Source organism: Thamnophis sirtalis, unplaced genomic scaffold (assembly GCF_051295495.1).
Source record: "Thamnophis sirtalis isolate CommonGarterSnake01/CBP01778 unplaced genomic scaffold, rThaSir2_p1.2 scaffold_1, whole genome shotgun sequence".
In the NCBI taxonomy this organism is placed as follows: Eukaryota; Metazoa; Chordata; class Lepidosauria; order Squamata; family Natricidae; genus Thamnophis; species Thamnophis sirtalis.
The window spans coordinates 123,106,761-123,134,424 of NW_028261381.1; the positions used below are offsets into that span (position 1 = coordinate 123,106,761).

Here is a 27,664-nt window from a genome sequence, read left to right on the forward strand (position 1 = left end):
TTTACACTGTTGAAATAATGTGTAAGTAATCTGTATAGAAATCTGTCAGGAGTCCTGCACATTTCAACACAGGTTTCTCTCCAGGTTTTTCATTAAATTTGCCAATAATTATTATTTTTCGTTGTAATCTTCCATGGAATCCATCAATCACTTCTTCAGTATCTGTCATTTAGTGTGTACACATCTATAATCGTGAAATTGAGTGGCTGTTCTTGAATATTGAGCGCAATTATTCTATTACTGACTGGGCTATATCCCATTACACATGCAGTGATATATTTTGGGATGCTAATGCCTACCCCATTTTTTGTTTCATTTCCAGAATAGAAATTTTTGAATTAATCTGATTGGAAATATCTTTTGGAATTTCTGCCTTATTCCCTCTCATTTCTATTTTAGCAATATACAGATTTCAGAAGTAAATAATACAGATATTCCCATCCTAAGAGGTCCATGCTTTTTTTTTTTTTGGCTCTAGCTACAACATGTGGACTTTTCAAAGCTTTTGATCATGTCACTTCATATTGCATAACTTATTTGATAAAGCTCTTTTGTATTTTCCCAATATTCTAATTGTTACATGGGAATATCATATTTCAGTAGTATGACATTTTGTCTTGTTGATTTACTTCCATGAGTTTTCTTGACATGTGTGAAGAAAGTAGCAAATAAGCAAAATTATTCCAATTCAGTTTTATCTTTGTTCATCAAAAAAGGGTGAGAGACTAAAGAACAGGGGTGGGATTCTACTGGTTTGGCCCGGTTCAGGAAAACTGAGAACTCCGAAGATCAGCTGAGAGTGAACCGCTTCACTCCAACCTTCAGGTGGGCCCACCCACCCCTGTGTTATACTTACCTATATTTCTTTGTTTTTTAGCCCAGCTGATCGGTGCAGCAGAATCGATTGCCGCGCCTAAGCTGTTTTTCTGTGAAGTGTGCATGCACACACAGCATGCTTCACGCACGTCAAGCAAAGTGCACGCTCAGTGAACCATTGCTAAAGCCGTAGGATCTCACCCCTGCTAAAGAACCATCTTTAGCAGATTGGGCTCTTGCTAGGAGCCATCATCATTTTATCTCAAGCTGACAGTGTGATAAGTCAAACAACATTTTATGAACAGTGTGGCAAGATCAGCACAATTTAGCGTTGTGATAATTGATCAGTTTTGAAACAAGATGATGGGCAAATATTAGGATTCTTGAATATATTTATAATCCACTTATAAATAGTTGAAGAGAAATAGCTGAAACAACTTTCCCTTCTCTCTTGCCTTTTTAATAGGCAGCAAACACATATTTTTGAATCTAATTTAGCTGAAGTAAAGGAAAGTTATAACTGAAAAAAATGTATAGCACAATGTATAATTATAATTACCAGGATGAAAGAGGTACTGTTTGACAGATACACTGAGGATGAAACTATCAATGGCTATGAATCCATTTGCTATTTTTTTTGTTTTAGTATCAGAAGCAATTATGGTATTCAATATCAGTTGCTGGCAGATACAAGTAGGAAAGTATAGGCCTCTGAATAGCATTTGTTTAATCAGTATCAGAATATTATTGAAAATAGGCTCGTGGTTTGATTTGCTTTGTCTTGCAATATTATATTAAAATGAGATTGGATAAATTCATAGAAGTGATCCTTTTCTGATCTTACATTTTCCTGTGAGATTCTATATGCTTTTATGATCGTTCTTAATGTAGGTGAATTATTACTTTAATATTAATTATTACAAGTTTAATACTTAAAACTTAATTATATGAAATAAATGTCATAATTCATTTATTGCAGAATTTAAAATAGATTAGATTTCTTTTGCCCACAGATAGGATTTCTATAAAAGGAGCTAAAAGAACTGTTATAGTAATTTTAATAGTAGAGAATATTTGTAGCTCAGGGTTGTACTATGGATTTCTTGTTGCTCTCTGAGCTTGTAGCTGACACTGGTGATGTTACCTAATTTAGGAAATGAATTGTCTACAAGCAAATAACCAATGTTAAAGAGTACCAGTAATCTATACGATGAACCTTGCTTATTCCAGTGTCTTTATTTGAATATCAATGCTCAGGAAATAATTAAGGTCAACAGTATACCCATCACACAGGACACCTGCTAGATAGATCTCCAAAACATTTCAAATTCAGGTAGTTCTAGCTTTTTCTTTCATAAAATAATGGCTGCAGTTTTTCACTGCTGAGATACAAACTCTTCCTCTTTTATATATGTATGTGGCATTACTGTGCACATACCAAAGTGACAGAGCTTGTATTGCAACACAGCTTTTGCAATTTGATCTTCTGTGAGCCTCTGTGTATAGTTTACTCTTGATGTGCTTATTTGGGAGAAAGTTGCAGGGTAACTTATTTCTGAATAGACAAGTTTATGTTTGTGTAACAGGAAATTAAACCAAACAATTGTGGTTTCATCTTTGTAGATCTCATGTTTTCTTGAACTCAAAAGTAAATTAACACTGGAACTAGATGAGTGTCGTGATATCCTATCTGTTAATTTGGAAATTAATTAGCTAGCAGTCATAGTATATGAAAATCAATCTTCTGTTGGACATGTTTTCCCTTGACATTGTCATTTGTTTTAATTCCTTATAGATAAATACAATGGTTGTAAGGAAATTAATAACTTAAATGTTTTCAGTGAGTTTTAGTTAACTTTTCAGGTAACTTGATTTTAACACAGTTTAAGTTCCATTAACTATTTTTTGGATTTGTGCCACTGTGAAGAGATAGAGTTGAAATCATAGAGTTGAATTCCTGTGTCAAAAACTGCAAAGAATTCCCTATGGTCTTCCAAATGATCCATTACTCTTTAGTAGCTAAACTTTTAAGATAGAAACATGTATACATGGCACTATTCAGATGGTAGAAGACATTTAAAATACATTGTTACCATTTGAAACTCATTAAAATTGGTACTTGACACATTTTGATGTGAAAACCTTGCTCTGGTACTCAGCATATGTTTAGTACTGAACACAGAAACTAGAACTTGTCAGTGTCAATTGCTCATGACTAATACATTCCTTATGGGAAAAAAATTGTTTGGTACTTGTCATTTTTGTCGCACTTTCCAGAACTAATTAATGACAACTACCAAAGTGCCACTATGGAACACTTCCTTTGATCAGAACAGCAGTTGGATGGGAGTCATCATCACTCTTCTTGTGTCAGGTTACTTCCAGTCCTACACCTTCTATTAGCGTCTGCTCTTTTCATCCAGTACCTGCTTGACCCTGAGCAGGCACTACCCATGACTCCCATCTTGCCTTGTCTGCTTTTTGCCCTCTCCTAGGGACTACTACTACTGATTCACCAGTCTACCTGTTTGACAGTGGTAATTGCCTCACCCAGAAACTAATGCCTGCTGGCCCCTTTCAACATGGGCCAGCTGCCAGCCTCAACCTCCCAGTGTAGGTAGGCAATCAATGTTGTCCATGTTACAAGAGTTTCCTAAATTGAGCCTTTCTACTTAGAATGGGTGATAATTATATCCTGGTACTGGGAAGATTATGGAAGGGTTTAAAATGCCTTAAAGACTTTGGGGCTTTCTCAGGGCTCCATATGAGTCATGGGCATGCTTATTCTATGGCAAAAGATATCTAGGGATCTTTAGGAATTGGGTGAAACTTTTAGCACCTGAATTCAGTATATGATAATGATTAATAAGCAATTATTCTCAAAGAAAGTTATATATATACACACACACACAAACACATATTTTCATATTTAAATACATGAAGCTATATTGTGTACAAGTTGGATTTGATTCTCATCTTGTATTCTGAATAACTCTGGTTGTTCCAGAATCTCAAAAAGGTCACTTCTGACCCTGCTGAGTTTCAGTAACTTGAGCTTATATAATTTTATAATATTATTATTGTATAATTATATAGTTATACAAGCTTATCATATGCTTTCTTCCAAGCAGACATCAGGTGAAGTTATCCCCCAAGTTGTCTTCAATATTATGGGTTCTGGTCCTATATCTTTAGTGGTACATTACCAGAAAAAATAAATCTTCCAAATTACTTCAAGATGGGAATAAAATTGGAGATAAATCCTTATAGCTGTGCAATAGATTTGTAAATTACATAATCATTACTATAGAATTTTAAGGCTACATATTTAAATTATGAATTATAAATTATATTTATGTCATTGTGAGGTTTTGTCTTTGCATTTATTTCATTCTTGTAATTTTTCTTTAGTGAGTTACAGAGAGGGAGATACAGTTCTTTGATTTTTATTTTGATGAGATACACATTTTGTCTTTCAGAAAAGAGAATTTTTGATTACAATAAGTGTTATGGTTAAATCTGAATTCTGGATTACACTATTAAATATAGCTATTTAAAAGATTGTGGAATAACTTTTGACTCTCACAGTTTAGATCAGGGGTTGAAAACTTGATTTCATTGAGGGCTGCATCAGGGCTGTATTTGACCTTGGGTCCTGGGGTTGGGGTGGTCAGGGTAGATGTGGCCAGCTTGCCATCACTCATTTTGGGAGCGCCTGGAGTGGCCAGAGCGCTCTACCAGAGAAAACAGGTTACTAAGCTCCCTTTTTGGCTGGATGGTCTCCTGCAACCCTCTGCCAGTGAAAATGGAGTTCAGGAGTGCTTCATGCAGCCCTCCCAAGCTCCACTTTTGCTGGCAGAGGCACAGTCCTTCGCTGTTTCCAGGGTGGCCCGCGGGCCACATCTAAGCACCTCGTGGGCCAGATCCGGGCCCCAGGCCTTGAGTTTGAAACCCCTTGTTTAGAATCAGCATTTGTAACTTGCATTTGTGACTTTTTTTATTCCTTTTCAACAATATTCTGTTTTCAGACAGTCAAGCCCAGCATATTTGAAATAATATTTATTTGTCTTTATATTCTAATCATTGGGAAATTATTTTGCTTTTTTTTCATCCTTTAACAGATTTTATCACATTAATACAGCAGATTGTTCCTAAAGGTTTTATAATAGCAAAATAATTTCAATATGACCATTTACCCGAAACATTTGTATTTTATTCATTTGAGTGAAAACAAAGTTATTTTGAAAAGAGATGAACGCTAAAAAGTACTTTTTTAAAATCAAGAGTAGTCTTAAAACTTAGTATTGCTTCAATATTATAGAGTATATATTCTGGTACACAAAGGATGATTTCCCAACATAAGTTTTTTATTTAGTGATTCTGTTCCAAATATTATATAAAGTTAAAGCAAGTTATAATCTTAGTAAGTTCAAGGTGATTTTTTGGCAGATTCCGTAACTTTTCAAGCACTGAGTTATGATGGCTTCTAACAAAAACATTATAACGAATGACTTCAATTATCCATTTAATATGTGTGCGTGTATGTATTCTAGAGGGAGTTACTTATGGTATCAGTTGAGAGAGGTAGCCATTGATTGAATCCTTGCGAGTGGTATGTGCATGTAATATATGTGATATGGGATTTAATATGATATGTAAGTGTTGTTGAACCAACTGGAACAATAAAAATAATCGGGGAACACCAGCAAAGTCATGCTTGTTTTTTTTTTTAAAGAGATTTGATAAAAATGCTGGCGGGAGAGTTCTGGGATCTGACCAGAAAAAACTCTGTTCTAGAACTTGTATAACTAGTGGCTGTTATTAGAAAGTGACACACCCAGTAATATATTTCCATTTTATTTACGGGTAATATTATTGTTACCTTGTCCTTTTACTTTTTATAACTGACTAGCTGAATAACTGTGCTCCGCTATGAAAATATGTGATGGGGCTTGATAAATCAACACAGTTTGAAAATTAATGAGTAGTTACAATTGGCCTCTCCTCTCCCCTTCTCTCCCTCAGGCTTGCCCACAGCGGCCTCTCCTATCCTAACCCCTTCTCTCCCTCAGCCTTGTCCCACAAAAACCTCTCTTACCTTATCTTCTATCTGTCTCAGGCTCCTCTCCAAACTCCCAGCCAGAGGCCGGATGAGTCATGCACTGATGTGGCAGTTTGAACAGAAATCTTTTCAGGGGGGAGGGAGAGTAGAACTCCTTAGCATCAGAGCGTGTTAATAATAATATAACAAATACTAATGATCTGATGGTCATTACGGAAAATCCTTTCAAAGCGAGCACCTAGAAGCCAAGAGGAACATACTCGCCACATTTCAAGTTTGTAGGCTTTACGGTTCTGGAGATTCTGTGATCTGACATGAGTGGTTTTAGCTTGTGTGTGTGTGGTGTTGTATTTGGGTCTTTTCCCGTGTAAGATTCTTATACGGGAAAAGACCCAAATACAACAAGACCAACATAGCAGTTAGACTTATATACCGCTTCATAGGGCTTTCAGCCCTCTCTAAGCGGTTTACAGAGTCAGCATATTGCCCCCAACAACAATCTGGGTTCTCATTTTACCCACCTCGGAAGGATGGAAGGCTGAGTCAACCCTGAGCCGGTGAGACTTGAACAGGCGAACTGCAGAACTGCAGTCAGCTGAAGTAGCCTACAGTGCTGCATTTAACCACTGCGCCACCTCGGCTCTTGATCTCTAGATTTTCACGGGTGTAGCATACCTACACCCGTGAAAATCTACAAAAACCAATGTGTGTGTGTGTGTGTGTGTGTGTGTGTGTGTATCTGGTGGATTGCAGGCGGTATGCCCAGTACAGTCGTACCGGAACCTTCCCGGAGCACTGGGTACGTTCCGGTACGGTGCTCCGGAGGGCCCACCCGAGCTCTTTACCTGTCCTTTAAAGCCTTCAGCACTTCTGCACACGTGCATGGCACATACAGTTCCTACGGGATGCTCCGCCGAGCAGCTGGAGCGTCACAGAGGCTTGCGGAGGCATCGATGGCAGGTATGATGCATGTGTGTGCTGCGCGCATCCATGTGGGCAACATCGGGCCTGTTCCAACTGTACCAGTTGGAACAGGATCTGGAACCCACCACTGGTGTGTATGTATGTATGTATGTATGTATGTATGTATGTATGTATGTATGTATGTAGAGAGAGATAGAGGGAGAGAGATAGAGAGAGAGAGGGAGGGAGGGAGAGAGAGAGACAGAGACAGAGATATGGTGAAGGTTGGGCTATGTTAATCTTTCCAGAGAGCACAGAACTCCCTTTAAGTGACCAGGTTTTGTGTTTTCCCATGTTTCTGGATCACATCTTCACTATTGGAAGCCAATTAATTTTTTACCTAGCAGTGCCTATGGCCATATAGGAAGAAGCTACACTTGGACTTTGCTGAAGTTATTTCATAGGCATGTAACTAAATAAATGTGAACTTATACAATGAGAAAATGATTCGCACCCATGTTGCTGTCAAGACATATCTATCTGCCACTAAATTTGATACACCTGCATATTTGAATTTACTTTGATAACATTTATTCAATAAATACTGTCAATCTTACTCCAGGTAAGAATGGTAGGAACAAAAAAACATCCTAAAAGTTTTCAGATACAGTTCCACAGTGCTGCACATCTAACAATGTGTAGATCAATAAAAGGCCAGGCTGTTTTACCGCTGGTGTTAGGAGAATAGTATTCCCCAGTGTTAAGGCCTAGGTAATGAGAAGCAAGCCAAAGTTACAAAGATGCATGTGAATAGTGTGACATAAGGTTTGAACTTTCCTATAACAAAAGGAGGGAGAGATTTAGATAGCATGTGTAATTAATTATACTATAACCAAAAAAACACACCCCTAAATCTGTTGTAAACAACAGACAATCCCATGTAGGACACTTTCTTCAACTACTCTGAGCTACTCTGAATCCAACATGTCATCAGTCTTTAATGTTTAAGGCAATTATTTTCTTGGTTAGGTATGGTGTGAAACAAACACAAATTCTAGGAAAATTTGCATTGTAATTTCAACACATTAGCCAGGCATAGCAGTTTCTAGCAGCCTCAGGCAGCTAGACTACATTAAAAAGAAATAATTTTAAATTACTATTATAACATTAATAATACTTTACTTGATAACAAATTCTAAGTTTGCACAACTTTTTTTTCATTTAAGATAATCTACATATTTAACATGAAAACTTATTTTCAAATTCTATGTATTTGTCTGGATATCAGGGAATCTTACAGCCATGAAATATTTTGCTATATAAAATATTTATAATACCCATAAGGGGGCTACAAAATATATTTTAATGGACAAGTATTAATTGATCCCAGTGTCAAAATGTTATTAATGTTGAACGTACTCTTATATTAGGTAACATGCTAATTTATATAAACAAAATTATTTTCTATGTTGCTACTGCTAATTTTGGATATCTAATTATAAATTATTCTTTGAATAGTTCTTTTCTGAATTAAGAAAAAAATTAATTCTAGTTTGGAAGTTTGCAATTTTTGTTTTGTTTTTTTAAGAAAAGAATATTGTTTAATATATTAGTTTTTATTTAGTTTCATTAGAGTAAATATCCATTCATGTCTACTCACATAAGCCCAGTTGGTTTCAATGAAATACATTAATTTTATATAAAAGTTATAGGCCGCAAACACTTTTCCCTCTAAGCATCCTTTTATTCATGCCAGAATGACATATTTTGCTGTCTCCTTGATTTTACTTTACCAAATAAATAAATAAACCACTTCATTTGAGATTGACCAATGAAAAGAATTAGGTTTGTCTTAAAATCTGTTGTCAGACCCTATTGTAATTATATACAAGAACAGAATTTTATCATATGCTATCTGTGTTTTTTTTCTAAATGTAGTTCATGAGCATTTAGCTATATTTTTAGATGCATCTATATGTAGACACACAATTTAGATACATGAGATAGACATTTAGATACATTATTTTAGACACAGGTATTTGTAAGTTTTTTATGGGAAAATTCTACATTGGATGAAAATTGTAAATTAACATTATGGTGTATTCTTTTTTGTTAAATGGGACCTCATTTAACAGTTAGATGCACAAGTAAGACCAGAACATTTGAAAAACACCAGATTGGAAAAAACTGATTTGAACCAATTGTTGCTGGAGTCTGGCTAGTGTTTATTAGGAATATTATTCTACAGTCTTCTCTTGCCCATCATATTTCTAGGGAACCCTCATAAGTGTAGGATTTCTTGCAAGTAAGAAAGATATCTCTTTTCTAGCCATCTTATCTACAAAAGAATACCACAAAATAGTGAGTTATCTTTCATATAGAATTGGTAATGCTCAGGATATGATTGGGAAAGGTAAATCTACTGTTTTCTTTGATGTATTGAAACACTTAAAATGTTTTGCTTCAAGACAAGCACACTAACATATTAAGAAATATTTAGATAACAAGAATTAAAGGCTAATGAATCTTTGGATTATTATTCAAACTTTTGCCACCACACATCTCAATATCTGCATACTGATCCATATCTTCAGAGGGCTTTCATCACATTACAATGTAATGTACAGCGACTCCCTAATTGAGATTAATTTTCAAAGACCAAAGTCAGTGTAACAACTAAGGTTGTAACTGGATACACTATTTCTTTTTTACTCTAAAAAGTCTTATGCATTACCGGCATACTTCTTTGAAATAATATTGGTGCTATTATATTGCCATAATTTGGATGGGATACTTTACAGATATACTTTTATATTTTCAAACTTCTTCTCCTTCCTTTTAACCTGCACTTTCTTTCATTATTTATGTTCCTTCAATTTAATCTTCCTTCATTTTTCTCCATTCCTAAACCAACTCAGTCCATATCTTTCATATTGGTCATTTTTGCAAGCTATTCGATCTCCATAAACTGAGACTTCCAAACAGGTAGAGGTGCAGTTATTGCCACCTCTGAAGCTGTAGTGGCTTCCAGGGGATATATCCTTATTCGCAAATAAGATTTTATATCCACTGGATATAAAACCTTATTTGTGAAATTGGTCCTTATGCATCATAAGGGATTTATTTATATCCCATCTTTATTATTTTTACAAATATCTCAAATCACCCATCTGGCTTTCATGACTAAGGTAGGATTTGAATTTTCAATCTCCTGCTTTCTAGCCTGGTGCCTTATCACTAGACCAAACTGGCTCTTGTTGCTTGTGTATCAGTCTCCCTGCTACACAAGCATTTCCCTACTTTGCTTGTTGAATGCTATTCAACAAGATTGGCCCAGGAGTTTTCCAGACTTGTAGTTCTGGGAAACTTCAACCTGCTTGTTCTGGGGCCACAAGTTGGAGGTGTCTCAGAAGTTAATGGCCACCACAGAATCCATGAATGTGATTCAAGTTTTAGGCAGCCTCATGCTAGGCTTGGCTTTTTCTCAGGGCATTCATAACATCCCCATTGGGGGGGGGTTGTTGTGATTAGTCAGTTGTCATTTACACATCACAATGTGTTAGTGTTGGCTATGGAAAGACCAATTTAATTGGTCTCACTCAAGTGCTTTATAGCTCTTGAGGGATTCCAGCAGAAAGTTGTGATAGTCCCCAACATTCTGCTTTATTGGTTGATTGAGTCTTGTTTGTTTCTTTCATTCATTCTACCTTTCTTATTTTTACAAATAACTTAAGGTGGTGAACATATCCAACACACCTTCTTTCTTTCTCCACAATGAGTAACTGACTGGCAAAGTCACCCTGTTGGCTTTCATGGCTAAGGCAGGACCTGAACTCAGGGTCTCTTGCTTTCTAGCATGGTGCCTTAAACCATTAGACCAAATTGATGATGACACATGAATCAGATCCTGCCTATATGAACTCTCTGGGCTCTTGGGTCTCGAGAATCTTTTGGGTTTTAGAGGAATTCTGAAAGATGAAATGGCATAGGAGATGTCTGGAGCATTAATGGAAGAAGAAAAAGAACAAGAGCAAGCAGGGTTAAGAGTGTTTATTAAAATTATATTATGGCAATAAGAACAGCAAAACATAGCTAATTGCAATGGAATGCGTTGATGGGGAAACAAAGGAAAGACATACTGCCTAGGGAACAATTAACCAAGAGAAAACTCACAGTTGCTTCATGATCAGATTAAAAAAACTCAAGAAGTACCTAACTGATCAGTTAAATGTGGTAGCAGGAAGTTTGTACCTTTAGACTTCCAAGATTTATGTCAGTCCTCCTAGTAAACTAGACAGGAAACATGCAAGTTTTAAAGTACAAAATTTAGCACTCATGGCTTTTGCTTAAATGATGGGTAATAGCCATAGCCAGGAGAGTCTTTGCACAAATCCATCTTGTGCAGTATTTGCACCAATTCCTAACTTGGGAAGCTCTGCTCATTATTACTCATTCATTAATCACCATTGCAATACTTTGTGTGCTTGAAAAGCATTTAGGAAGCTTCTGTTGCTGTCCTGAGTTATGGTTAAGAGGGATAGCATAGTAAATAAATAAACTTCAATCCACAAGATCAGACCTCCCTTTTATTTAGATGTTTTAATTCCTGGTTTCACCTGTGCACAAACATATATATTTAGTGTCACAATCCCTGGTATGCCCCAATTATGGGAGGAAGCTAACTGCTTCCATTCTCTGTCCATCGGCTCGTCACAAGAGACCATCCAGACAGAAAGCCCAATATTTTTACTGTTGCCTTTTGTTATACACAAATACAACACACACACACACACACACACACACACACACACACACATTCTTTAATTTCTCTCTCATTCATCATACATGATTTATTATTAATATTATTGTGTATTTATTAAATTTGTTCGGCACCCATCTTGCCATGAGGTAACTCTGTCACTCATTATGGTTTTGGTCCTTCCACACGTTCACCAATTTTTTTTGAGAAAGATAATAAAAGTGTAAACTAAGTTATCAGCCTTAATTGTGCCAATGCCACCTGCAGCATGCTGTGCTCAGTAGCAGTCTGTTTGCCTTTATTTTGGCCAAGATACGAAAGCCTAACAAGCTCATACTGTTCTGTGCAAACTACACCCTGTAATTTAGAGACTATCAGCATTCTGCCTACTTAGAGGTTAATGTAGTGTACACACATTCAGTCATTTAATACTTTTGACCACTGTGGTTCTGTTAACTTACAGAAATTCAGAGTGAAATGCTGTGGATTCCAAACCAGGATTTAAGAGTTTCCTGCATTATATAATAGTTGAACTCCTTTTCCCCCATTCCAGTTTTTTCCCGCTCCTCCTGCCCTTGTTAAATAAATTAAAAGTGTGGGATACTCAGTGAATATTTATTTCTCTCACACCAATTGTTTATATTTATTCAACTTTTCCCTTTCATCCACCTCCTTACAGTTTGCTACCACCCTGCCTTTCTCAGATTTGAATCCTGTTTTTGTGACTTATTTGACAATGTTTCAAAGCAGCAATGAAATATATATCAAATGTTGTATTCTGTTATTATTTGGAGGTCTATTATTATCTTAAGGATTTTGTGTCTATTGGCAGATAGAATATTTCTCCTTCTAATTACTGTTTCTTGACACTGCAGTATTAAAGAACAATCCATTTCACTTCTTGCTGCCACATTCTCCCATGAGTTAACCCTAAATTATTTTTTCCCATTAGAACAAGCCTGGACATGCCCATGGCAAGACACCATTCTTGGGTTACCCCTCCCAGGTAGGTTTTTCTACAGCTTTTTCAGAGGGCTATTACATCCCATCCTTTGAGATATTGACTATAGAAACAGCCTCCAAAAGACATATTTTGCCTTAATTTTTACATCTCTTGAGCAAAATACTCAAGTTGTCTAGAAAGATAGATCCGTAATCACAAGAAATCTTCACTTTTAGGATGTGTTGTGGATTGTACATTGCTCTGAGTCATCTAATGAATATTCAGTTTACATCTATCCCAGGAATCTAATTGTGTATGAATTGCAAATAAATATCTGTTGATTGACATGTGCATTTTAGATATATCACTAACTAGAAATAATTCCTTTATTAGTTTTCAGAGAGATAAATACAAACATTCTGTTCAGATTTTGTTCAATTTTGTTGGGCTTTTAATTGTATTATAATTCTGTGGAAGAACTTGATACCCAGGTTTGGTGCCTTTCGAAAGTGTCAGGGATGAAGTTGGTGACCACTCTGACAGTGTTTTGGCAATAGAGTAGATTGAAATTTAAAAGGTGTGAGACTTAAAACTCACTGATCACTATTTAGTAATTATTCCCATTTTGTGTTTTGAGTTTTATTGTTCTCAGAACAAAATTAAGGAGCTGTTCATCACATTGAATTAGTCACCAGTTTATTTTGCATTTTAGTGAGGTATTTTCATCAGTAGCTTATTTTCAGGTATTTTAAATATTGAGAAGAAACATGCTATTTTGAACAATAATCAAGTTAACAAGCTGATGAATGATTGGGGTATTTCCTAGCCTTATTTAGGATACTTATCAAGCAGTAAACACTATTGCTAGGTAAGAACACCAATCAGTTTGTTAGTACCTCAATCAGTATCTTTTATTGTGCTTTGATTTCTGCCTTAACTGAGATGTTTGACAATCACAGCAATGGCAAACAGCAGGACTCTAGCCCTTTAGCTGACAATAAAAAAGTCCCACAGTGTTTGCAAGTGATTGTCTAGTAAGAACAAGAAAGATGACCAAGATAAATAATGTAGCTTTTCTCGCTCTGATATCTTCTGCATATACAACGAAATACTCCACTCTGAATTGGAGTTATTATTATTTTTAATTATCATAAGTATCAATTTAGTTGTACACTTTTCTTTCTTGAAACAGGCGCGCACTTCATCTGGAAGACACTAGACTGAGGACAGCTGCTTATTACAGGAATTGCTGTGTTCATCTAAAGCACAAAATAATTATGTTGCAGTATTTTATTTTCCAAAGCCCCTAAATTAACTTTGCCTGGATATTTCAGATAGTAAAGGCTATAGCAATTATAAGTCAAAATATTTTGATGAGTAAACAGAATGCAAGAATCCTCTAGAAACCCATAAGGATGATATGAATATGGGCACTGTGCTTAATGGCAGATAACATACAGAAGTTTGAGTTTGGTGGAGAATGGCAATAAAAAAGATAGCTTTTTGCTCTTTTTAACTAGAAATGATGCCTAGAGAATTAGTGCAAAAATGCCGAATGTATGATATTACCTGAAAACTTCTTAGCATAATTTGTACAGCCATTTTCAAATTTTGCCTTATCAGAAAATAAAATTTCTGAAAAGTAACTGGTAGATTGAGACTAAGTACTTTCAATGGGCTCAATTTGATAGGACATCAAGCTCATGTCTTGCTATCGGCCACCACCTACCAGTTGCTTCACTTCCAGGTACAATCAAGGATATATTTTTTTTGCTATATATGAATAATTCACTTATATGACTGATAGTTATGTAGTGCTGAATCCAGTAGTCAGTAGTTGGGAAGAAATTGATGTATTCTAGAAACCACTTAAATACCTTCTGTCTTTACTAGACAAATTGATGTGTGGGTAAATCATGTTGTGTAATAATGTGCAAAAAGTTTTCAGTTACATGGCTAAACTACCCAAAGTGCAGTTATCATATCCAAACAAACTTTCTCGGTATTCTTTTATGAATCATCATAAATGCGTATTCAAGTGTCTGCCATATAGGCAAATGGTTATAGGCGTCTTTATCCAAGTTATGCAATATGTGCCTGAAATACATAGAAAATTATTTCCAGTTATATTTTATTCATAGAGCCCAGTGGAAGATTAGGCTAATCACTGGTCTACTGATGTTATTTACTTTTTCTTTTTTTAGATAAATCTTCAACTTGGGAGATTTTTAAAACAGCTACAATCTAGCTCAGCGATGGCGAACCTTTTTTGGCTCGCGTGCCATAAGGGGGGAACACAGGGGGGGGTCATGCATGGGTGTGTCGCACCCATAATGCAACGCGAGACCCCCACAGTGCACATGCGCACATGAGGGGCGCTCCCCACATTTTTCCATGCTTTTTTTGCCCTCCCCCTGGCTTCAGAGGCTTTATAGGAGCCTGGGGAGGGTGAAAAGAGCCTCTTCCACCCACCCACCTCCGGAGCCCCTCCGGAGGCTTCAGGGACTTCAGGAGGCTTCCCTGAAGCCTCTGAAGGGCAAAAAACGACCCTATAAGCAAACCAGAAGTCACTTCCGGTTTGCTTGTAGGGTCAGTTTAAGCTCTCCGGAGGCTTCAGAGACCTTCAGGAGGCTTCCCTGAAGCCTCCGGAGGACTAAAAAGGACCCTCCGAGGGAAGCCTCCTGAAGGTTCCTGAAGCGTCCGGAGGGTTTAAACCAACCATCCGAGCAAACCGGAATTCCGTTCCCGAACCTCTGATTTGCCAATAGGGCTGGTTTTTTGTGCTCTGGGGGCTTCAAGGTAGCTCCTGAAGCATCTGGAGGACCTCCGGGGCAGGGCTCTTTTCGACCTCCCCAGGCTCCTATAAAGCCTCTTGAGCCTGGGGAGGGCAAAAAATGCCAGCTGACAGGGCAACGCCTCACGTGCCCTGACAAATGGCTCCATGTGCCACCTGTGGCACTCATGCCATAGGTTCGCCATCCCGGATCTAGCTGGATAACAAAACATTTGCTTTATTTTATTATGAAATTTGGGGATATTTGTAGAGTAAAAGTTTTTACAAAGATCAGTATTTCATGTGGAGGAGTAGATTAGATGCTAGATATGTATGTTGTATAATTCTTATTTGATTTTTGGAGATATTTTTTCATAATTTTGTTGATAAATTTTCTTAATGTGGAGACCTTGTAAAGAAATCATTATAAAAGGTGTTAAATAGGGATATATACCTACCTACCTACCTATCTAACATAAATAAGTCATATTGCATTTCTTTAGTGAAAATAAATGCAGAAGGGAACCTACAAAGAGATATTTAGTGGATTTACAGCCTGATAATATCATAAGGCTTTCAAGGCAGAAATCTAGCTTATAGGTTTAGAATAAATCTATCAAGGGAAAAAGGAAAAATTACTTGTGTTAGAATATGGTATTTCCTGTTAAACATTCTCCAACGTCTATTATTTTAAGCATTTCTATATCACTTCTCATTTAAAAGAAAATATGGAGCAGATTTGTTTGATTTAAGTAAGTTTTGAAGTATACAACTGATTTTCAGATGAAGGTTATTGGTTTTAAACTGGTAGCCAGGAATTGCACTTCGTACAGTAGGTACAACCAATGCTAAAATTAAAATTGATTTGATTATTTTTAATGATATCCTTTCTTAGCTTTGGAGAAATAGGATAAAGTTCAAAACAACTGACAGATTGTGGCAAGCCAATGTCTTCTGAGGGGATGAGAGAGAGAGAGAGTGACTGAAATTCTAAGGGCTGAAAATCATGATAGTCAATATATATGATCTAATATATGCTTGGCAGAGCAGAAACAGGAAAATATAAGCATTTGAGTCAGTTTTCCAGAGTTACATAGCCTCAGTAATCTCCAACTACAATGAAGTATGGATAGTCAAGTGGTGTTCATATTAATTTTGTAAAAACAGAATATTTTTTATTCCTATTAAAAAGTTCCATTTTATGCCTAACATACCTATCAAACTTTTGGAGTAATGTCAATTAACATGCCTCTTCCATAGGATATCATTATCTTGAATCCAAGCTGTTGCTTCAGAACTTCTTTCCCACACATCCAGATGTTTGGAGTAGAGACTTGATTTTTGTTCTTTACATCATAAATAATTTGATTGGTTTCAAATTGTTCAGTTAATGTATCCTGTGGTTTTAACACATGTTTTGTTGTGTTATGGGAAGGGAGAGAAAGAATATTGCAGCACAAGTTCTGCCCATTTTGTACGTCCATTGCAACATTATACATATGTAAGAAGTGCAACTTATGTCACAGTACTTGGTTTGAATAAGCCATCACATTCTGCAGATGCCTCTCTATTAATTTACAACTCATGATTAATGCACTGTTACATTTATATTATTAAGTTATATAAAATGATATATGTATAGTAATGGCAATATTGTTTTAATTGGAACAATTGGATTACATATAACATTAAGGGGTTTTTTATATTGTGTGGTAGCATTGCTTCTAAATATTTATATAGAATTTCAGTGCCTAGAGCTTCTAGAAGGGAACAGGCTGTATACCATAAGTACCTTATATTTGTTTAATTTAAAATGTAGATTCTCAATAAAAGCATATTTTCATTTGCAAATAATGTCACGGTTGATAATACTTACCAGGTATTTTATTTTTAATAGCTTGCCATATGCTAAATAAACTAGGTACTTTTCACTGCGATATCAGATTGATTTAGTCTTTCTATAAATGCAAAGTTTAGCATATCTGTGATATTCTGCTTATTAATTTGTCCTGTTTTTGTAGAGGAATGGTTGCCGTAAAGCAAGTACTAGAGATCACCTTGAGATAAAAAAAACCTTGTAATTAGTATGTAACTCAAGGAAATAAAAGTAACAGGAACATTGGGGGAGTTGAATAAATGCAGCTGGATTCTTGCTTTTAAGAGAATCTAAAACTGAGTCTAGATAAGTCTTGAACTTCAAAAGAAAGGCTTTCAATAAGCTGAGAGAAGTAGTATGTAGGATCCCATGCACGAGAAGCTATACAAAAAGGAGGACAAAAGGATGGAACTTCTAAAATTGGAGAATTTGAAAGTACAGTTGGTGTAGCTCAAATGAGGAAAAAATATGAAGGACAGCAGAAAAAGCCAAGGCTTAAGGAAGATCCAAGAACAGAAAAGAGGACATATAAAACAGAAAAAGACACATGTCACAGAGTAGAGAAAAGCTGCCTAGAATTGTAGAACTTGGCCAGAAGAGTGAAAATGCAAAGGCTGCTAAGAACAAAACAGGCTTCTTTATTTATGTTCAAATATTAAAAAGACAGTGGCTATGTGTAGATGGCAGAATGCTAATAGGCAAGAAATGAAAGGCAGATATAAAGTACTTTACTGTGTACTGGCTAGCTTGATACCAGTTCTTTTATTTATATGCATGCATGCATGCATGCATGTTCTGACCCCTCTCCATCCAGTAACAAATGCGAGACAAGCTTAGCTGGAATGCCACAACACTTTATTAGCAGGATTATAAAACTTGGTGGCTGAAAGCCCAAGCACGAACAAACAGATAAAGAACCTTGGTAGCAACCCAGACTCTGACAGATACAGATAACAGCTTCTCCAGCATTGATAAATAAGTTGAATCCTGCAACCAGTCTCCTCACAAAGTCCTTCCTTATATACTGTCTTGAGAGGAGCCTAATTACAACCATCTGGGTCCAATTATCTTCTGTATCTGCATAGTAGTTCTCTACGTCTATCTGCCCACCATTGCTGGGCATCCAGGACCAACTCCCTTGTCTCCCCAAGGCCTGACGTCAGGAGCACACTCCCTTTGGCTTTCACTGCTGCTCCATGACTCAGGCGCCTCCTGGTGGCCAACCAGCCTCTCTGATCCCTGCTCGGAGTCAGAACCCTGTCCAGGGTCTTCCACATCTTCCAGAGCTGACTCATAGGGCCCCTCGCTGTCAGAGTCTGTTTGCACCACCAACGGCTCCTGCTGGGCCACAACACATACATATGTACATAATACATGTTTTTATTTTTTTTAAAAAACATAAACAAACAAAACACATAACATAAAAAACATTTTCCATTCCGTACAGTGTGTCGATTGGTTACAAGGTTTTTGTGCATCCGTTCCGTAGTCATCCCTTAAATTTTATATAAAGTCACATATTGTCAATCAAGTATATTTGTATACATTATTATTATAGTACTTCATTTGTTTGACGGTCACTATTATTTCTTCATTTTAAACAAGGTATTCTAAATATGGGTTCATTTATATTATAACAATTTGTTATATCATCTTCAACATGTCCAATAATAAGTATTTTTTTAATATCCTATTTTAAATTATTCTATTATTTTGGTGTTCGTATCATTCTCTAATAACTTTTCAATTCCATATTATTTTTTTAATCTAACCACTAATTAAGTAGATCCCAAGTCTTATAAAATTGTTTATCTTCTTGTTCTCTAATTTCAGATGTCAACTTACTCATTTTCGCACATTCCATTGCTCATATCATCAATCTTATATGCATACAATTATTATGATTATTGAAAATTCATTGAAAATAGCTCTAATTACATCCTTTTTATGTGAAGCATACTAAATTTAAAGTACATTTATATTATAACATTTAATTACATCATCCTGTACTCATCCAATGGTGTTACATCTTTGTATTCTATTCTATATAGAATTGTTTATCTTTTATTAAAAAAGGCTTTTCCACATCATCTCCATGGTCCTCATTTACAGCTTATATAAAATTCCCTATATCAATCTAGTATATATAAATGCATTAGTATCATTATTAATCATTTATTTGACTATAACTATTATTACTTTGTCTTATACATAATACTCAAAGTTTAACTAAGTTTAACTTAATTTTATTGTGACATTTCATTTCATCATCCTGTATCCTTCCAGTAGTAGTGCAGTCCAATATCTCTTGCCATTTGTAAAATCTGTATTCTAGGTGTTTTCTTGATAAGTCTTATGTGAACTTCTCTTGGCAATTTGTTGTTCATCGCATATTTTGTAAAGACTCAAAACCCTCCATCTGTTCCTTTCATCAGCTTGCCTTTGGTTATCACTGGTACTTCTGCCAAAGATACTCTCATTGTTTCTGCCAAGTTTTCTCCCCTTTCTTCATCTATGTTTTGAAGCATGAGATAGAGATCCAGTTCGTTTACCTCTCCTTTCAGTATTTTATACGTATCACTTCCCTCCACTCTCGGTTTGCTGTCAGTATCAACAATTTTCTTGTCACTTTGTTCATATTTCTCTGCACTTTTTGAGCTCTATCTTCAAGTTTCATCATTGTTTCATGAATATCCTCAACTCTTCCCTCCATTCTTCCTGTTTTTTGTTCTATAATCCCCAGATTCTTTTCAATTCTTTCTGTGCTTATTAGGACTTTTTGAATTTCTAGCATAATTTTTTGCAAAGTTATTTCCTCTTCTTTTTCATATTGCTCCATTTTTCCAGGTTGTAAATACTGCCACTAGGACATCCAAGGCCTTTTACTAGGTTTCAAATAAATTCACTATAATCTTTCAAGTCAAGGCTTTCTCTTTACTGCAGTCCAGCTACTGATAATATTCCAGAAGAGCATCTGTGTAAACAAACTGTATTGTTCCCACTGTTCTTTCAATAAACAAATTATGAAGCCTTGAAGCATGAAATATACATCAAATATTAAAAAAAAACAATATTTCCAAGCCTCCAGCTCTTGATGGCAGTGTTACTTATTTTTCCTCTGCTTTTAGCTCTCTCTTTAAGCTTTCTTTGAATTAAGAAAAAAGGTTAAAAAGAACAATCCTGCTGCACAAATCCACAAATACAAAAAATGAGAAAAAATAGAAGAAGGGAAAAAGAGACCAGCCCAATTTAAAAAGTAAGAGGCATTTGTAAAAATTTCATCCATAAAAAGGAAACAAAATTAAAGAAAAAAAGATAACACAATCGTTTTAATTCAGGTTATTCTGCCGGTTACTCTCTTCTGTCCTCAATTTTAACTTTACTCTAAGTCTTTTTGGGTGTTCTCTAAAAGTCTCACCATTTCAACACACTCTCCCTCCTGCTTTCCTTCCGTTCAGAGGCTGTCCCAAACTTGTGCAGCTTAAAAATGGCTGCTCTTGTAGCCGGCAAAAAGAGCTTTCTCCTGGATCGATCAGGGACTTTGCAATGTCCCTGAGATCAGCAGGACATGCTCTTCTCTATTACCATCTCTTTGGGATGGTTTAGGTCCAAAAGGACCATCTAGCAATAGAGATATCAACATGTTGTGTTGTAGCGACATCAGCCCTGCCTCTCAGCTTGATACCAGTTCTTGAGTTTGATCCCAGTTTGGGTCACAAGGATTTGTTTTAAAGAACTTAGAGATCAATTACTAGAAGTCAGTATAGTGTTCTCAAGAATATTGTCAGACTAACATCTCATTTTTGATCAGGTAGATTGTGAGAATTCTGCAGATATAATATTTTCTGCATTTAGGAAATTATTTGATGGAGTACTCCATGGCATGATAATTATTTAAGTGGGTAAATTGGATTGGATGGAGGGAAGTAACAAATGTTCTGCTAGGATTAAAAGAGAGCATTAGGTAAATAGCACCTATATAACTGGCTTTAAGAATACCTAGTTAGTAGTAGGATGAGAAGTTAACAGGAAATCTTAAAAGCATAGACTAAATTCAAAAGTTGAAAGAAAAAAAGTACAATCCAATCATTTTGTACCATCACCAAAAACACCTGTATGTGTTTGTATAATAATTGGTACTAAGCTAAATTCAGGTGGGATTATACTTTTTCTTTTTTTACCAATAAGATGACTTTTCTTTTTTTATTCTGGTTTGTATCTTATAGTATATATTTAAATATGTAGGGACAAAGCTGGGGAGAGATTCTGCTGCAATCTATGCTTTTATAAACACCTGTTTTCTGAATGTCTACATTAGTTTGTACAGAGCATTCTTTCTTTCTTTCTTTCTTTCTTTCTTTCTTTCTTTCTTTTTTTCTTTCTTTCTTTCATACATTCATTCATTCATTCATTCATTCATTCATTCATTCATTCATTCATTCATTCATTCTATATACCCAACCTAAATTTAGCACACAATTCAGAGTGGCATGACTCATATAGAGTCATGTAAAGTCCATAAAATCTTGTAATAGAAAAACATAAAAAAACCAAACTACAAAGCACAGAATTACAGAAAATCTTCAGGAGGATATTGGTGAAATAGCATTTGTTTCCCTCTTTCTTTTGTAGAATGCTCCATTGGACATGTGCTGTTATATTGAACACATTTATATTGTATTGTATTTTTATATAATTTTAAAAATTAGACTATTTTAATTATTTTGAGTAATTTGTGTTATTTTTCCTAGACATCTTAAGCTTCAGTAACCTGCATCTCAAAAAGATACATTATTTTAATTTAGAATTCACCTAAATGCAACTTAGTTCAAACATCAAGCAATTTCCATATATCTGTTGTCAGCACTGTTAAATGATAACAAGATAAGTCTGATGTTGGTTATAAATCTCTTCTTCCAGTCACAATTGATTACCAAGGCCAAGTCAATTAAAGCATCTCAGCCACATTTAACAGTGGGATAAGAGGAATCAAAACTAGACTTTTACTGTAACATATATCTCATGAGATTATACATTCAATTTGAGATATATTTGAATAATATCAATTTAACTAAATATTGAATATATCTACTGAATGCTCCTCAGAGAGCAGCTTTTCATTTTCTTTTTCAGGGAATGTAAATCAATAGAGTTTAATTTCCTTTATAAGGCTTTTGGAAGGCACTTTTTATATCAATAAAAGTAATGTGGGTACATATATCTTCTATCATATATAAAATGTGGTGATATATTGCACAAATTTTTACAGTCTTATACTGCTTAGTTTTTAAACTTCAATTATTTAGAAGATGCTAAATAATTTAATACTTTAAATTTTAATTATCTGCAGCAATTATCACTTAGTATTCTGTTCCAAACTTTCAATCACAATAGATTTCACTTCCTTTTTAATCTAGAAAATACTTAAAATATACTGGCTCATCAGGAAAATTCATTCTTTTCCTTTCAAAATATAAAACAAATTTGTCATTTCAACTCTTCATTTTCCATTTAGACCTTTTTGAAAACTTCCATAACATTTATTCTCCATTCTTATGATTGCTATGTAGATATTTCATCAGTATTTGCCTATATTCAGTGCACATACACACAGGCCGGAATTCTATATTTAAATTACAAAAGTAAGGAACATAATGTAATTTCTTATAAAATCTTTGCATTTGAACCTGCTGTTGGAGAATTGGATAAATGGGAAGTGTTTCTCTCTTCCCCATAATGTTTTTTTCCCCTTTTTGTGCGAAACATGTAAAAGAAAGTGAAAAAAAGAATGCATAATTTAGTCATCAGTTTGGGGGCCCACACAGAGGTGCATTGCGTTCCTCACCTCTGTACTATGAATATTGCTTTTCTCTAGTTGATTATGTATAATCCTGCAAGGATGAGCCATACTTCCAAACTGTAAATTGATGCTGTGTGAGAGAAAGAACACCAAATAACCATTTCCATGTGATGCCAGTCTTTGCTGCCTGTACAGCACTGGATTGAAGATCGTTGTTATTCAGAAACTGTCTGGAGGTAGAGATTGAACTGAATTCACAGAATTCCTGTTTTCAGTGTTAATTGCTCCTATCATATTTACAGTAGAATGCAGGGTTGGCTTTGTTGTTATTCTTATCATAACTTGTACTTTTACAGTGGGAAAGCCTACTATTCAAAAGAGTATTTACACCCTTGTGTGCAGCTTAGCTTTTGCTAACTGGTACATACAACATTATGTTGCATTTATTCTATATAAAATACAAAAGAGCTAAATTAAATGTTCTGCAATTCAAGCTTTATGCAGAGAAACCTTCTGTAAACACTACTGCTATCTTCTTTAGAATATTTTCTCTAAAATATTTTCTCTAAAATAAAGGAACTAATTCTATGATATTTGGATACCCATTCCAGATAAAACATTTGCAGTTCCCAGGAAAAGTAGCAATGTGAGAAAATATGCAATGTATTTATTATAAATCATATACTTGCACACCCATCAGGGTTTTTTTCCTTATAAATGCTTATTGGGAGACTTTTTCAAGTAGTATTGTTTGATCTAGCACAGTGATAGTTAACCTTCTTGGCACTAAGTGCTGAAACTGGAGTGTATGCGTCTACATGCACGCTGGTGCGTTTGCTCATGCTGAAGCACCAGAACCCAGAGAAAAGCATCTGGCTGGTATACATGCATGCGCTGGCTAGCTACTTTTACAGGTTCCATTGCTAGCTAGCTGGTCTGTGATGGAACCCAGAAGAGATCAGCTGGCTGGTACGCATGGCATAGACCAGCTGGACAGTGTGCATGTGTGCAACGGAACCGGGAAGAGCAACTGGCAACGACATGTGTGTCTGCACGTCACCTCTGGCACGCATGCCACAGGTTTGCCATCACGGATCTAGTGGTTAAGGCACCAGACTAGAAACCAGGCAGCTGAGTTCTAGTCCTGCCTTAACTATTAAAGCCAGCTGGGCCAGTCGCTGTGTTTCAGCTCAATCCGCCTCACAGGGTGGTTGTGTTGGGAAAAATAAGAGGAAGAAGGTGTATTAGATATTTCTGCTGCTTAGAGTTATTTATAAATATAATAAAGGTAGGATACACCTATATCATTTTAATAATAAATAATCAATACATAAACATGGGAGACTATTATTGCAGAAATATTAGGATGTCATTTTGAGTCATCTCCAGATCAGATGGCAGCACACAAATCAGATAGGTAGGTAAGTAGAGAAAAAGTCTGAACAGGGGATACAGATAATCCTCGACTTACAACCATTAATTTAGTGACCACTTGAATGACACTCAAAAAAGTGACTTATGACCTTTTTCATAAGTCTTAACATCTGTGGCAAGAAAAGTTGTAAAATGGGGCAAAACTCACTTAACATCTTGCTTAGCAAGGGAAATTTTCAGCTCAATTGTGGTCATAAGTCAAGGACTACCTGTACTTGAGATTTTTGCCACAAGCACAATGACATAAAACATGTTGCTGCTGCATACTATCCTGTTGTGGCCCAGTAGGAGCTGTTGGAGCTGCCACCAGACTCCAACAGCGAGGGGCCTTATGAGTCTGCTCTGGTGGATGTTCCGGGTTCCGACTCCGAGCAGGGCGCAGAGAGGCTCGTTGGCCCCCGGGAGGTGCCTGAGCCTTGGACCAGTGGGGAGGAGACAAGGGAGAGTGAGCCTGAGTCCAGCACTGAGTTGTTCCTGGATGCCCGGCATCGAAGAGTTACTAGGCGTAAGGAACAGTTACGCAGTTACAGCTGGTGGTCATTAGGCTCCTCTCCAGACTATAAAAAGACTACTTGCACACATGCTCCTCTTTGCAGAAGTCAACGCAGGAATGAATGTTGGAGGACATTGTTATGAGCTTGGCAGGCTGGATTGCTGCCAAGCCTTATCTGTGTTTATTGCTGCCCAAGTTTGTCTGTGCCAGTTTGCTGCCAAGGACCTGTCTGTCTGTTAATTAAATGCCATAACTTATCTTAGGCTCCGAGTGTGCTTTGGTGTGGAACGCGGGCGGTCAGAACACTATCCCATCCAAACAGTGCCATTTAGAAGAAAGACAAAATGTCCCCTGCTAATTTGACTTGACCACACACACAATCTAAGAATCCAATGATAAGGTTTGAGAAATCAGTGGTGGAATTTCTTTTAAATACAGATATGGAACTTGAAGAATAGAATCTATAAGAGGATTCTTTTATCACCTGCATTAAGAACACTAAATTATGTACAAAATGTATATGGGAAAATTGCGTGACAAAACAAATATAACAGGTCTTTTAAAAAAATGCAGAATTTTGATGAAACCAACTAACGGCAGAATATATGTGACAGATTGATACATTCTCTAAATTCTTTAAATCACTTGCTACTATTCTATGTATTAAGGAACTGTTCATGGCTTATAAAATTCTCATTGCATGTTGTTCAAGAAAACCATTTTTGTTGAAATTTTACATCTTATTAATAAATGAGAAACATAAGATAAGAAATAATCTTATTTCTTACTAGCAGAAGATGACAAATCCTGAAAGTCATTAGCTTTTATTACAATGTATTAATAATATTAAGTATAACAACTTTTTACAAGTAGGTAGTTAACTGTTTCGGTCTTTTGTTTTATGGCAAGGAATAACATTGATTTAAATTACATTTAATAAACTTCATATGAAATACAGTAGACAACTGTGTAATGTATGTGTATATTTGCTAACATTAGGCATTCAGACTCACTCATAAACACCTCTCCAGAGAAATGACCCAGCAGTATTTTGGTACAGCATATCCTAAACTTGAATTTAAAATGTTAGGTTATATAGAGTTTAAATTAGCTTTACTTATTTATATGAGCTTGTTTCAGATTCTAAACTAAGCATTACTTCATTATAGAGACCAATATCACATTTTAATCATATTTTGTACCCGTAGGGTTTTAGGTTTCCAACAGGCCACCTGTCTTAGACATAAAAAAAAAACCGTGGGACAGATGGGAAGGTGAAAGAACTTGTCCTTGAATAAAGAAATTCTTACACTGCGTGAACAGTCACAGACAAGGCTATCCAATATATCAAACACATATATACCCTGTTTCTCTAGCATTGCTCTATCATGATTGCAATTTTCCTTTCAGTAGCATAAATACAGAATTCATTTATCTATTTCTTGAAAGAATAATTTGCAAATTCTGTCTCTTGCTTATGTGATCCATGAATCTGATGAAAAATACTGTCTGAAGTGTATTTCAGAAACAAGAGTCTGCATAATGTATACATATCAAACCACCTACTGGTCTTGGGTTGTTCATTAATGACATGAAACTCGGACTATCCATTTGTACAGACCTCTGACACCTGATAGGTGCAATATATTTTATTGTGAAAAATGTAGAACTACTAAAAAGAGAATTTTTCCAAAGCATATTAAATTGGATTTGGAAAGCTGACATTGAATAACAATGTCTGTTGTTACCATATGTTGTTGCAATTTCCTTTGAAAATATGCTTGATTTGTTCTGTTAGTACATCCAAGAAATTAAATAATTTGAAGAAATCAAACAGTTGTTTATTCCATGTTTCTGTTAATAAAACAAACGTACCAGCTCTCAGATCAGCCCATGAAATGAAGATTATAGTTGTTTCACTGCTCAGATTTAAATAAAATTCAAGGTGAGGCAAAGCTCTGACATAGGTGATAGTAATTTCAATCAGAATAGAGTTGAAAGGAACTTTGGAGATCCATTAGTCCAATTGCTGCTCAAGTAGTAAACCCAATGCCATTCCAGACAGGTGTTTTCTTAAAAATCTCCGGTGAAGAAGCATCCATGACTTCTGAAAGCAAGCTGTTCCACTGTTTAATTGTTCCCACTGACTAATAAAAGCAAGCTGTTCCACTGGTTAATTGTTCTCACCGTTGTTTCCAGCCTTTGTTTCTTGTCTTACCTTTTGGTACTTTGGAAAATAAGTTGACTGCTTCTTCTTTGTGGTGGCCCCTCAAATACTAGAATACTGATATCATGCCAATTGTACTCCTTTTCTATTGACTCACCATACCCAATTTCTATTTCCAGGCCTTTAATCTTAGTTCTTCTTTGCACTTTTCCAAAGTCTAAAAATATTTTTTTTGTAACATGATGACCAAAACTGGATGCAGTATTCCAGGTGTGGACTTACTAAGCATTTATGCAGCGGTACATTACTTCATGTGACTTTGAGTTTATGCCTTTGTTTATGCAATCAAGGATTGCATTAGCTATTTTGGGTGCTGCCGTACACTGTTGGCTCATGTTTAAGTGATCATCCACTAGAACTCCAACGTCCTTTTCACAGTTACTGTGTTTGACCCAGGTTTTACCTAACCTGTACTTATAACTTTGGTTTCTCCTGTCTAGGTGTAAAACCTTGCTTTTCTCCACATTAAATTTCATGTTGTTGGATAGGGTCCATTGTTCAAGTCTGTTAATATCTTTTTGTATCCTGGGCTTGTCTTCTGGGGTATTCGCTATTTCTGCATGCTTAATGTCATCTGC

The 27,664-nt window shown here is 35.8% G+C and overlaps 1 protein-coding gene across 6 annotated transcripts in view; it reads left to right on the plus strand.

Annotated features, from left to right (window-relative positions):
- Window positions 1-27,664, plus strand: part of NPAS3 (neuronal PAS domain protein 3) — a 723,511-nt gene that overhangs the window by 155,746 nt on the left and 540,101 nt on the right. Inside the window, exon 3 of one of the 6 annotated variants that reach the window (XM_087723489.1) lies at window positions 12,493-12,546. The exons of 4 other annotated variants lie outside the window; for them this stretch is intronic. In XM_087723489.1, coding sequence (XP_087579615.1) covers window positions 12,493-12,546 — 54 coding nt within the window. Of the gene's footprint in view, window positions 1-12,475; window positions 12,547-27,664 lie in introns of those variants that run through there. One more of the 6 variants, XM_087723462.1, reaches the window with a different exon arrangement.